Source organism: Schistocerca nitens, chromosome 3 (assembly GCF_023898315.1).
Source record: "Schistocerca nitens isolate TAMUIC-IGC-003100 chromosome 3, iqSchNite1.1, whole genome shotgun sequence".
Lineage (NCBI taxonomy): Eukaryota > Metazoa > Arthropoda > Insecta > Orthoptera > Acrididae > Schistocerca > Schistocerca nitens.
The window spans coordinates 873,139,893-873,152,674 of record NC_064616.1 but is presented as its reverse complement, the minus strand read 5'-3'; the positions used below and the strand labels follow the sequence as shown (position 1 = coordinate 873,152,674).

At 38.9% G+C, this 12,782-nt stretch overlaps 1 protein-coding gene across 1 annotated transcript in view; it reads right to left on the bottom strand.

The window, feature by feature from the left end:
• The window catches only part of LOC126248912 (tyrosine-protein kinase transmembrane receptor Ror-like), a 129,655-nt gene that overhangs the window by 81,951 nt on the left and 34,922 nt on the right, over positions 1-12,782 (bottom strand). The window contains exons 3-4 of the mRNA XM_049950399.1: positions 7,860-7,984; positions 7,444-7,766 (exon numbers count right to left, since the gene is read on the bottom strand). Coding sequence (XP_049806356.1) covers positions 7,444-7,766; positions 7,860-7,984 — 448 coding nt within the window. The remainder of the gene's footprint in view (positions 1-7,443; positions 7,767-7,859; positions 7,985-12,782) is intronic.

Here is a 12,782-nt window from a genome sequence, read left to right as displayed (position 1 = left end):
ATAATATGTATGTAATGTTTCGCATTCGTAGCATTGTTTTTGGCTGAGGGAAAAAATGCAGTGGATTACTTTCCAGGCAACCTTCACACATAAAATGAAAATGACTGAAATAAACATAATGGCAATAATGACAGTAATAACTGAAGACAGCAAAAAACACTGGTAACAATAATGATAGTGAACAAAATTGACAGTTGTGGTACATGACACACTCGTACGTATTTTTTGAAGTCTCACATTCTCATGTGTATTCATATGCCGTACATATAACAACTATCTGAAGTTTCTATAAAATTAAATAATCTGGCTAGTTATTTAATGAAAACAACATCCATACAGCAATAGTAATGTGCAATGTGAGGTACATGATACCGGAATTGCAATCCACAACAAATCCCATGTGACTTGCACAGCCACAATTACATTTAAATGAAATTAAAATAAAGTCTGAAAATATGCTGTTGAGATGAGAAATGGCTGCAAGATCACCAAAAGCCTCATCAATTAACATGTTAATGGTGGCACACTGTCAAAGTACAAGAATCCAGTGCTAAATTGAAGCAGTTCCACTGTGCTACAACCTCATTTGGAATATCGTCACATATTCCAAAATTACAAAATACCATCAGTCTGTTCCAAAATCTCATTTGAAGACCATGATGTCCACAACTGCATTTGAAGAAATGATCCAGAGAGAAAACAAAAACACACTTAAACTGTATCATATACCTCACATCCCACATTACTATTGATGTATTATTGATGTTTTTGTTGAACAACTACACAGATTAATTATGATTACATGTATTTTCTGTTAAGTATCAATTATAGTTTCACTGTATATAAACTGCATTCAATGCGTATGAATTCACATGAGAATTTTAGACTTTAAAAAATACCTACAGGTAGTCATGTACCATCACTGACAATGTTGTTCACTATCATTACTGTTATCAGTGTTTTTTACTGTCTTCAGTTATTGCTGCCATAATGTTATAACTGTCGTCATTTTTATATGATCACACAGCTACACACCTAAGATGATGTATATAATGCTTCTTTCCTCACCTGGCCACAAAAATAAAGTTACCTATACATATTCCTCTATACATGTAACACTGCTAACTATAGTCATATATTAATACTGCAGTCATATGTTTTGCCTGCATATGTAATAATTAGTCTTGCTTCTTTATAAAAAATAAAATAAACAGTATCATAAATACAGCACTTCACAATTCAAGTCACACAATTTTCGATGCACAGTAAAATCCAAGTATAATGACTTTAAAATGTTATATGTTCATGCTGTAATTAGAATGTATCAGAAGAGGAATAATTGATTCACGTTTTTAACTAATGTGGGAAATTATATTTGCTATATGCCATTCACTACAGCCACCTGGTAGCCAAACATGTTTATTTTGTAATTCCCTGCATGGCAAGATCCAATTTGGCTTTTAATGTTGACTAAGAGGTTTCAAACTCTGTCTAGATACTATGTATGCATAAGGTAAATGATCAACTTACACATCACCACAATTACTCCAAACATTGTTTTTATATAAAAGTTTGTGTCATCCTTTTGAATGTTAATACTCTTTACCACAGATTTGATCTGAAGATGCATTTAAATTGAAACACATAATCAGGAGCAATAACAAAGAAAGACAGTGACCAAGACAAGAGTGTCTCATTAAACTCAGTTCAATGACCTGCTACATAACAGGAGCCAGCATCCACAAAACTATTACAAAAGAGAATTCTCATTTTCAGACCAATGTTTTTCCATGGTTTGATGCTTCCATGGTCAAATAAATCCAACTCCATCTACAAAAGTTCCACACAGGTAACACCAGAAACATGATATGTTGATAATTTATGTTTCTATAATAATGTTCTGATCAAGCCTGTTAACACTTTAAAGTCAAGTCACTTAAATTTTGGACCCAGAAAACCAGCCATTATGCCATTATTTAAAATATTACTGCCACAACTTTGTTAGAAACATCTTAAAGGGCAATACATAATTTAAAAAATATCGAACTTTACAGTTTATTTTTCACTTTATTTCAGTTCTGTGACAGATCACAAATTTTACAACAATAATGATAGAAAATCTAACTATCCTTCCAAAAAAAGTGCAGGTTGAGTTCTTGATCAATTTCACACGTAACTGGCTTTTGTTTGTAAAAGTCAAACATTCTAACATGCAGACAAGTATACTGCAATCAGGGCAATGCCAGCTTGTATCTTTCCTGCTTACTTTACCAGTAGACTGTGTCATCTCCTCCAAAGAAATCTTGCAAACCCTTGTTAGATGCTGCTTCATCTCAGTTGTAGGAATTTTATAAGAAAGGTATCGTCCTACAAGTCTATTGCTAATAATTGCACTACGAACAATTTCTTGAGCTAGTGCTATATCTTTGTAGAAGAGTCCTTCACCAATTTCTTCAGACTGTTCCCACCAAGATATTTCTCCTTTCAATCCAGACTCATTCAATTTTTCCTTTAGAATTTCTAAAATTTCTTACTCGGTCAACAGATGTGACATATTTGAATCAGATACAGGACGTGTCAAAACCAACAAGTACACACATGAATCTCATGACAATGCACACACACAGTGGCTGAGTCAGCCACGAGCATAGCTCTTATGTTTGCTACAGTTTCTACAGAAGTTATTCTATAAAATATCAACAGAGGGCAGCACCTGTCAAGGAACAGATAGCAAGAAGTCAACACATTGTTCTCATATGAAACCAGTCCCATTTTTTGGCAATAGGTGGCTGGTGGCTCGTGCCTCATATAACATCATGACCCGAGATATACTTGGGCATGGCCCTCTGAATGCATTGTTGTGTCCCGAGTTCTGCTTGGACTTGCTCACCAAAGTCTTCAGGCCCACATAATGTCACACAAATCCCTGTATCTGACATCAATTACAAACACATAAGTCTCCCAGTTTATACCTGACCAACTGAAGCCTCTCCCTATCAAAATAGTGTGATCAAGAAACTTGTTAACAACATTCTTCAAGGTCTCCATAATGCAGTGTGCCACCACAGCTCCTGAGGCAGGTGGTCTATAAAAGCATTCAATTACAGCGTTTGACCAACTTCTGATGCTTAACTTCACCAAGTTTATTTCACACTAGGAATCCATGACAACTCACTAGTTCTTTACTGCAATACTGCAATTACTTGAGCTACCCTTGTGATACATATTTCAATCTGTATTTTTAATCTTGTTTCTATTCACTTGTAGTTGCAACCAACTTTCTGTTACTAATATTATCTGGGCATTATTAACTTTAATAAGCGATACTAATTCTGGGACCTTACTATGGATGCTCCTGCAGTTTTAGAATATCATATTAAACTTTTATATTTTGAATCTACAAGCACAAACATTCTCCGAGAATATTGTGGTGGATCTATCTTTGATTTCAGCAGGCATTCATCACTGATACCAAGGGGTGTTCCTCAAACTTATGAGCCAACTGCTGAAAGGAAGCAAGGATGACCTCAGAACCCAAGCAGCACCATTATTCATGCTGACACGAGCCACAATTTGCAGCCAGTTGCACCCATAGCAATCAATAGCCACTGGAAAATCCTTCTCCAAATCTCTGAGTGGCTCTATTGGCCATCTAACATTGGAACTCTCAACGTCCAGCCCTCTGCACTTGTTCGGACTGGGCAGGAAAACTGGCCACTAGTCCAACAGGAGAAACATCCTTACTCACTGTCGGTATCACAGTTATACTGGAAATCTAAAGCAGTAAATGTAAGTGATGGTTAGTTGTAGTTTTTTTTTTTTTTAATTTTGTACAGGTTTTTTGTGTGTTCTTTTATGATAGTTTCACAGAACCTTTGAGAGATCTGAAAGCACAATTTAAGAAATACTGTATCTATATGATGGTTGCAATGTCAAGGGACAGTAGTGAAATGCAAGACGACCTGCAGATGATCAATATGTGTAGCAGGGACTGACCCTGAATATAAATAAGTGACACTGTACACAAATAGGTAGAGAGACCCACTGCTGTTAAATTACACTACAGGTGACAAATCTCCAGAAACAGTAACTACCATAAAACAACTAGGAGTAACCATCTGGAGGCAATTAAAAGTGGAATGACCACATAAAATAAATAACACAGAAAGTGGTTTAAGCGCACAAACAGGGTCTGTAGCTCATTTGTTGCACACTACTGTTGGAAACTCACTGTCATTGCTCTTAGCCAATCGCATGATAGTATATGATAAATAATGAGAATCACTTCAATCAAATCATGCTTTTTTCTGAAAAATGTTGCGATTTTCAAGGTCATAGTTAGTCTAGGACCTAGTAGTTCATAATCTTGGTTGTTACAAATATTTGACTGTTTTTCCATAATATATCACAATTTCTAAGACTGTCATTAGTGTCAGATCTAACAGCACAGTGTAAATTGCTGTGAGGGGAACAAAACACTAGATACCTTAATTTAAAATGCATAAGGAATTATGGACAAACAATGTGGCTGGCTACTGCAATGCTATATTGTGTAGAGATAAATGATATGACTCAAGCCCTCAGTGGTGGATAACAACACACCATAAATTTAGTAAGCTAGCTGGAAAACACCAGGTTGTATTCACAGCTTTTTTTTAGAAAAAAGTAAATAAATAAAAAATAAAAAAAACATTTTCCTCTAACTGTTGTGGCACACAGCACAATTGTCAGAGTACAAACTGGGCCCAAATAACTGAAGTCCTGCGGCTACGCCAGAAACAAAGTTGAGATATTGCACAAAATACATCAGAGTCCACACGGGAAGTATTTTCAAACACCTAAGTCGCTACTGTACCATTGCTAAAACAAATCGTCTCCAACTTCCAAACTCTGACTGCCAACCCACAAGGCTGAGACAGACAGAGAGGCCACAAGGAACCTGGCTGCAGACCTTTTAAAGTCTCAATCACCCCTCTCCGGATCCCCCACTCACGTGAAGTGCACCCAGTGACGTTGCGTAGGTCCCTCATTTGATCACCAGCATAAATTCACAATTTTTTACACATATAGTTAATTGAAATTGCAATCATTCCACTAGCTGCATTTAAAACTCTACTTCAAAAACATATATCATAATATTTTCTAAAAAACACAGTTGGCTTGTAAATCAGAGTTTAATTATACACAATTTGAGCTTTCAATGTCGCAAACTGTTTATGTTCTTGGCATCTTTGTTATTTATTTTACAATTACAGATGGCATATCGTTTTCATCAAATTTTGTCTCTTCTTTTCATTGCTGTATTCAGAATTTATGTACCTTTGATGAAATTCAAACTACAGAAAAACTATGTACATTTAACTTTAAACAATACAAATGGATAATAAATAATAATAATAATATTACAGTCTCAATAATTATGTAGTTACTAGTATTCACTGACAATACATACTGCCATGTTTTCAGTGTATCTGTCTTTGTATGCAAGTTTTGCTGAATTTAATTAATTTCCAAATTAAATTGATTCCCTCGCCTTCATTATCAGAGTTATGGACCATATGATAATCTCATCGATGGGGCTCAGCAAGAGCAAAAATTTGATTGCTCAACCTCTTCTGGTGGTGTGATCACATAAAATTTATAAATTATCAAGTGCATACATTATAAGCAAATCTATCTGTCTCTGTAATATCATTTATATAAAACACTCAGACGACATCTTTGTATCATTAGATGCGCGATTGAACCCTCTTTCGTATTACACCTTCTGTGTCCCTGTACATAATATTGTTTAAGTGCTGCACACGCATAGATGATTACAAAGCTATTGAGACTTTATAAAAGCAACTCGCTTCTGTTCTCACAGGCTCGCGAAGAAACCCACACATGGTTGGTGCTTTGTCCGAAACCAAATAGACAGACCTCATGGTAACCATGCAACCTGCACCCATAATGGCTCCCAGCAGAGCAGAAGTTGCCTTCAGCCAGCGGCCCGAGGCAACATGCATGTCCCTTCCGTTGCATGCTGGGCGGGCTCGTAATTCGAACACCATGCCTGAACAAATTGCATTCCAATAGATCTACACAGATATGCCTTGTCCTGTTACAGCTACCCACATTCGATTAATGACTTGTCTTGTTCATTTCGTATCATTCACCACGGGAACTGCTATCAACAGCAGCATGAAATGGAAATGCCATGGGCACCAAAAGTGCACTTTTAGCACAAATGCTGATGCCAGGCTGAGATTTATTGGAAGAACCCTATGGAAACATAATTCATCTACAAAAGAAGAGGCATACAAAACACCCGTTTAACTATTTCTCAAGTACTGTTAATGAGCCTGGCACCATTAGCCAGCAGGATGAACAGGGGAGGGAGGGAGGGAGGGAGGGAGGGAGAGAGGGAGAGAGGGAGGGAGGGAGGGAGGGGGAGAGAGGGAGAGAGAGAGAGAGAGAGAGAGAGAGAGAGAGAGAGGAGAAGATCCAACAAAGAGCAGTTTGTTTCATCTCAGGAACATTTACTTAGTGATACAATGTTATGGAGATGCTCAACTAACTCCCATGGTAGACACTACAAGGGAGGTGTTATGCATCACAGAGTGGTTTACAGCTGAAATTTCCAGAATGTACATTCCCAGATGAGTTGCTCAATATATTACTTCCTCCCATGTAGTCTCGTGAAATGACCACAACATGAGGATAGTAACTAGAGCTCATACGGAGCTTTACCAACAACCATTCTTCCTACACACCACTTGTGAATGAAAAGGCAAAAAGGGGGGGGGGGGAGATTTTGGACTCTCTACTGCAATATTCTACATCTTCTGAGTTCCCAATAGCAGTGGCAACCACATACTTCGCATTAAACTGCTTTGACAAATATAAGTAGAGTATGAAGTGTGACATATTGACATAGTCTGCTGACATATACCACCATTGCCCTCCATTCTTGTTTTAACTGAATGAATTTACTTTGTATGCTTTCTTCTTTTTTACCCAAATTCCTTGTATTCCTAAGCAACTTTACTGTTATAAAAATTTATTATGTGGAACCGCTATTCACTACGCTTCTTCAAGCAATTTTCTTTACAAGAAGGAACTGTAGTTTATAGCATTTGTTGATGTTTCAAGGATTTTCTCTTCAAGTCCGAGATCAGAAGTTTTAAGATCATTAACAAATTATATTACTTCACTTCCATTTTTCAAGTGCCACAAATGTATAAAACCATCATGGAATTTAGTTGTAATATCTACTCTGTTGAATGACACTGGAAGTGGCACAGAAATACTTAAAGACTGTTTGTTTACAATATTTGAGAACTATTTCTATAATCAAACAATGTAGTGACATAAGGAATTCACTATCCAACAGAAATGATCAGTTATATTAACACACACAGATAACTACAAACACTACAAAGGAGTAATTGAAGGACTCACTTGGCTCAATGTTTCCTGCACGTTGAATACCAAGACTTATACAGTCCTTGCTTGCCTGAGATCCTTGTACAGGTAAATGATCACATTCAGGTAACTGTACCTGTTGCCCAATCAAGGGATGTCTTTTGGCAATTGCATATTCCATACTGCACATTTCATTTTCCAAAATTTCACAATCTTCTCTACAAATACGCCTAGGTCGTGCACCTGGTTTACAGTTCTCCTTTCCATTTTCAGGAACACAACTTGACATGTGACACAATGGAAATGCAGAATAGCATAAAGAAGGTCTTGCAAAGGCTTCACAACCTTTTGAAAGATCTCTGTAATGTTAAAAACAAAATGACTGTAAATGTTAAATTTAATTTACAAGCGTTCTCAAAAGGATCGTAAAACATAATATGAAATAAACTCACTTTGAAGTTGTGACAACCATAAATGCTTTCTCCAATTTACGCTCTAGCATAATCTGGGTCTGTGCGAGAGGAATGTACACACTTTTATTTGCAAGAAATGTGCTGCATGTTTTTCCTTGGTACACCTGGAAGTAGAAAACATGCAGCCATTAAATTAAAGTGCATACAGATCCCACAAAGCACAAGTTCCGCAGAACCATGTTTTACTGCACTCATCATTCTCACTACAGTGTTTTAGTGATCTATGAAATTAATGTTAAAATGTAATAACCCCAGATGCACAATCAGAAACTGACTCATTACCCACAATGTGGATCGCGAACTTTTACCAAGTTTATATATGCCACTTGCAGTATAGAGACGCAGTTTTAGTGACCCTTTAAGTGGTACTGTATTGTATTAAACTGGGGACCTAGAAACGATAGGGAGGCTTCATTCCCGCCGTAGCTCTCAGTGGTTCACAACCCCACAACAGGCTACAGCAGTCCACTCACTCCTCCGCCGCCCTCCATACCGAACCCAGGATTATTGCGGGGTTCTGCCCCCAGTGGAACCTCCCCCCCCCCTCCCTCCCTCCTTCGAGAACACCTCACACCAGACAAGTGTAACCTCAATGTTTGGTAGAGTAATTATGGTGTATGCGTACTTGGAGACAGTGTTTGCGCAGCAATTGCCGACATAGTGTAACTGAGATGGAATAAGGGAAACCAGCCCACATTCGCCGAGGCATATGGAAAACAGTCTTAAAAACCATCCAGACTGGCCGGCACACCGGACCTCGACACTAATCCACCAGGCAGCAGCTGCATTTTGCATACATCTTCCTAGTGCCTGCAGATGATATTGATATTGATACCGATACCTCCTCCTCCTCCTCCACCACCACCACCACCACCACCACCACCACATTGCTTAGTGCAGTTTAGATCAGTTTAGTTTTCTGCAAGTTCCACAAAGTGTGTTTGCAACAATTTGCCATGATGTGCAACTTTTCAGTGTTGAATGTTATCTGCTCACCTATGATTAGGTCACTGCCTCTGCCTCTTCTTATCTCTTGGAATTTAGAAAAAAAGTTTTCTTGGTCCATCTACCATCCACTTATCTGCCTGTATGTACTGCCCACTTTCCATTTAATTGTTATTACTGTTGTAATTACATCTTCCACTTCTCTGACCCATTTCTTTGTTTTCCTGTCTCTGCTATGCAGTGTGCCGCAAAAAATTTATTTCATCAAAGGTCATCTAGCTAAAATATTTTCCCTTGCCAGCCAACATGCATTTATTTTAAAATCTGTGGTAATTTTTATTTTATTTCTATCATGTTGCCATCAGACACCTAATACCACTTAACAACATGCATCCACTAGTTACAAATAAATAAATAAATAAATCTGTTAACTCTGAATAAAACCATGTGTAAATTGAAGGAGCTGAAATCAGTCAAACAATAAGAACTAGCTAATTCCACACAAATACTCTCCTGCCTTAGGCAAAACAAAATCAGATGAACCCAGTATGTAACACAATCAAAGTCAGAAAGCAAATGCATATGCATTCACTGGTAATGGGCACAGAGTTTGGCTATCTAAAATAACCCTCGCCATGCACTGTAGAATGACAGCGTATGTGGATAATGTCACATGAGCCATGGCTCATAGCAGAATGTCTGCTCCCATAGGCTACAACAACTAGGAGTAACCATCTGGAGGCAATTAAAAGTGGAATGACCACATAAAATAAATAACACAGAAAGTGGTTTAAGCGCACAAACAGGGTCTGTAGCTCATTTGTTGCACACTACTGTTGGAAACTCACTGTCATTGCTCTTAGCCAATCGCATGATAGTATATGAATGTGTCTGAAAATGGTCATTAGAAATATGTTGCTAGATTAGCAACAATTTCATTAGACAGTTAGCTGCTCCACAGTACTATGGCTGTTAAAACACTCCCACAATTCTCGTAAATGTGCTGACAACACAATCAGTACACTTAATAACAACAGCTTTCAAAATATCTCAGAAGCAGCCATTTGATAAATGAGACAACTATTAAAACCAACATAATCTGTCTTTGCTCACTAAATATATGTAACCAGTTCTGTAGCTCAGTACTACAAGGTTGTATGATTAGTCATCGTAAAAGTTAGATGACAACACCTACACACACACACTACAGGCTCACAATTCAATTCAGTTATCACACAGCATATTTTCATGCCCTAATGCTGCATTTACATTTTGATGATAGCAATAACTTATTTGACATTTGATGATAAGAATTATTATTTTAGATAATGTTAATAATACAGTTAATACACCACCTGCTATTATTATAATCCTTTTAATGAACTATTTTTTCCTTATTTTACAACTGTGTTTGATTAAACAGGCAATATCTACATAATACTGTATATACTCAAAACTGCCAAAATACTGTTTGTATAATACTTTACAGACACCTATTATTCATGGTACAGTTTCCCGTATGCTGATGCTAGAGACATATTTAGTTTTGTCTGAAACCTAGCTTACTAAGAGAAATTGGTAATTGTACTTATTACAACAGTGTGCAATGGCAAAATTAGTGTGAGCTAATCAGTAACTTTAAGAAAATTGACATAGCTAGTTGAATAGCCATAATTTCGCACTTTTCAGTAACTAGTTTCACTTTTCCAAAAATAAATTAACTTAAATAATATCTGTAATTAAAAGTTCAGTCACATCCAAAAAGGCTTTAGTTATTTGAGCTCTTTAGCTTGCTTAATTCCAGGTTTGACCTTATACTTTTGTTGCCCTAATTGTTATGCGTCAGGTAGTGCCTTTGGTTATCTAATTAAGCCACTATGTAAGAATTTGAATAAATTAGCAAAATTTTGAACACTGCACAGTTTACATGAGAGTAGGGAATCCACTGCAGTTGCATACAGGGTATTAATCAAGTAGTCTCTTGAACTTTGATACTTTCATGACCAACTGCCATTTAGTTAAACCAGATTATTTCTAGAATCAACAGGCTGACAACATTACTGAATATTCACCTTCCAGTTTTATAAACTAACATGTAAATATCAAAATCAAAAAAATATCCAAACGAAAGTATTTATATACTCCCAAAGGCAAAAAACCCTGCACCGTAAGACAGAACACAGGTCAGCTTCGGAGATGCCCATCTCCAGAAGCTGTTTCCGCGTAGACTGATTGGCCAGCCTGTCGGCAAGTTCGTTGCCTGGGATTCTGAGGTGTTCTGGGGTCCACACAAACACCACTGAATGACAGGAACATTCCAGGGCATAGATGGACTCTTGAATGGACGCTACCAAAGGATGGCAAGGGTAGCATTGGTTGATATCTTGTAGGCTCCTCAAGGAGCGAGTACACAGGAGAAATGACTCACCAGGGCATGAGCATATGTGCTCAAGAGCACGAGATATGGCTGCCAGCTCTGCAGTGAAAACACTGGAGCCATCTGACAAAGAGTGCTGTTCAATATGTCCTCCATGAACATACGCAAAGCCTACGTGACCATCAGCCATCAAGCCGTCGGGCAAACCACTTCATGGCCCCGGTACATGTCGAGAATCAAGAGGAAGAAATAGTGGAGAGCCGCAGGGTTAACAGAGTCCTTAAGTCCAGAAGAATCTGCGACCTAGGTGTAAACCATGGAAGTGTACGCGAATGGACCTCAAGGAGAGGTGGTAAAGGCAAGGACTCCAGTTCAGACAGAAGGAACCAGACGTGAACTGCGATAGTAAGCCCTGACCTGAGATGCCAAATGTGGGAGATGAACCGCCGTGGTTGGGAAAAGGAGACGGTAATTTGGATGCGCAGGAGAACTACGAGCATGTGCAACGTAACTGGTGAGCAGTTATGCACACCTAACCTTCAACCTGGTGGAGACTCCGGCCTCCACGAGGACACTGGTCACCGGACTCGTTCTAAAAGCTTCCATCACTAGGCGAACGCCACAGTGGAGCACTGGGTTGAGTAAAGGCAATGCTGAGGGTGCCGCTGAACTGTAAACCAAACTCCCATAGTCAAGACAGGATTTAACAAGGGCTCTGTAGAGCTGCAGCAGCGTAGAGCAAGCAGCACCCCAGTTGGTGTTGCTCCAGCGGCGGAGGGCATTGAGGTGCTGCCAGCACTTCTGCTTAAGCTGACGAAGGTGAGGTAGCCAAGGCAATCGGGCATCAAAAACCAGTCCTAAGAATCAATATGACTCCACTACAGTGAGTGTATCATCATTAAGGTAAACTTCTGGTTCTGGATGAACAGTGCAACACTGACAGAACTGCAGAACACATGACTTCATGGCTGAAAACTGGAAGCTGTGGGCTAGAGCCCATGACTGTGCCTTGTGAATGGCTCCTTGAAGACACTGCTCAGCAACACCAGTACTGGAGGAGCAGTACGAAATGCAGAAGTCATCCACACACACAGAAGGTGAGAACGACGGACCTACATCTGCTGCTAGACCGTTAATAGCCACTAAAAATAGAGACACTCAATACGGAGTCCTGCGGAACATCATTCTCCTAAAAACTGGGGGACTATGGGAGGCACTGACTTGGATGTGGAAAGTACAGAGCAACAGGAAATTTTGGATAAAAAGCAGGAGTGGGCCTCGGAGACCCCACCCATACAATGTGGCAAGGATACGATGTCGCCAGGTTGTGTTGTATGCTTTACATAAGTCAAAAAAGATGGCAACCAGATGTTGGCATCTGGAAAAGGCTTTCGGATGGCACACTTGAGGGACACAAGATTATCAGTGGTAGAGTGACCCTGGCGGAAGTCGCCCTGACATGGAGCCAGTAAGCCACGTGACTCGAGGACCCAACCCAACCGCCGACACACCATACATTCCAGCAACTTACAAAGAAAGTTTTTGAGGCTGATGGGCTGGTAGTTATCCACATCAAGCAG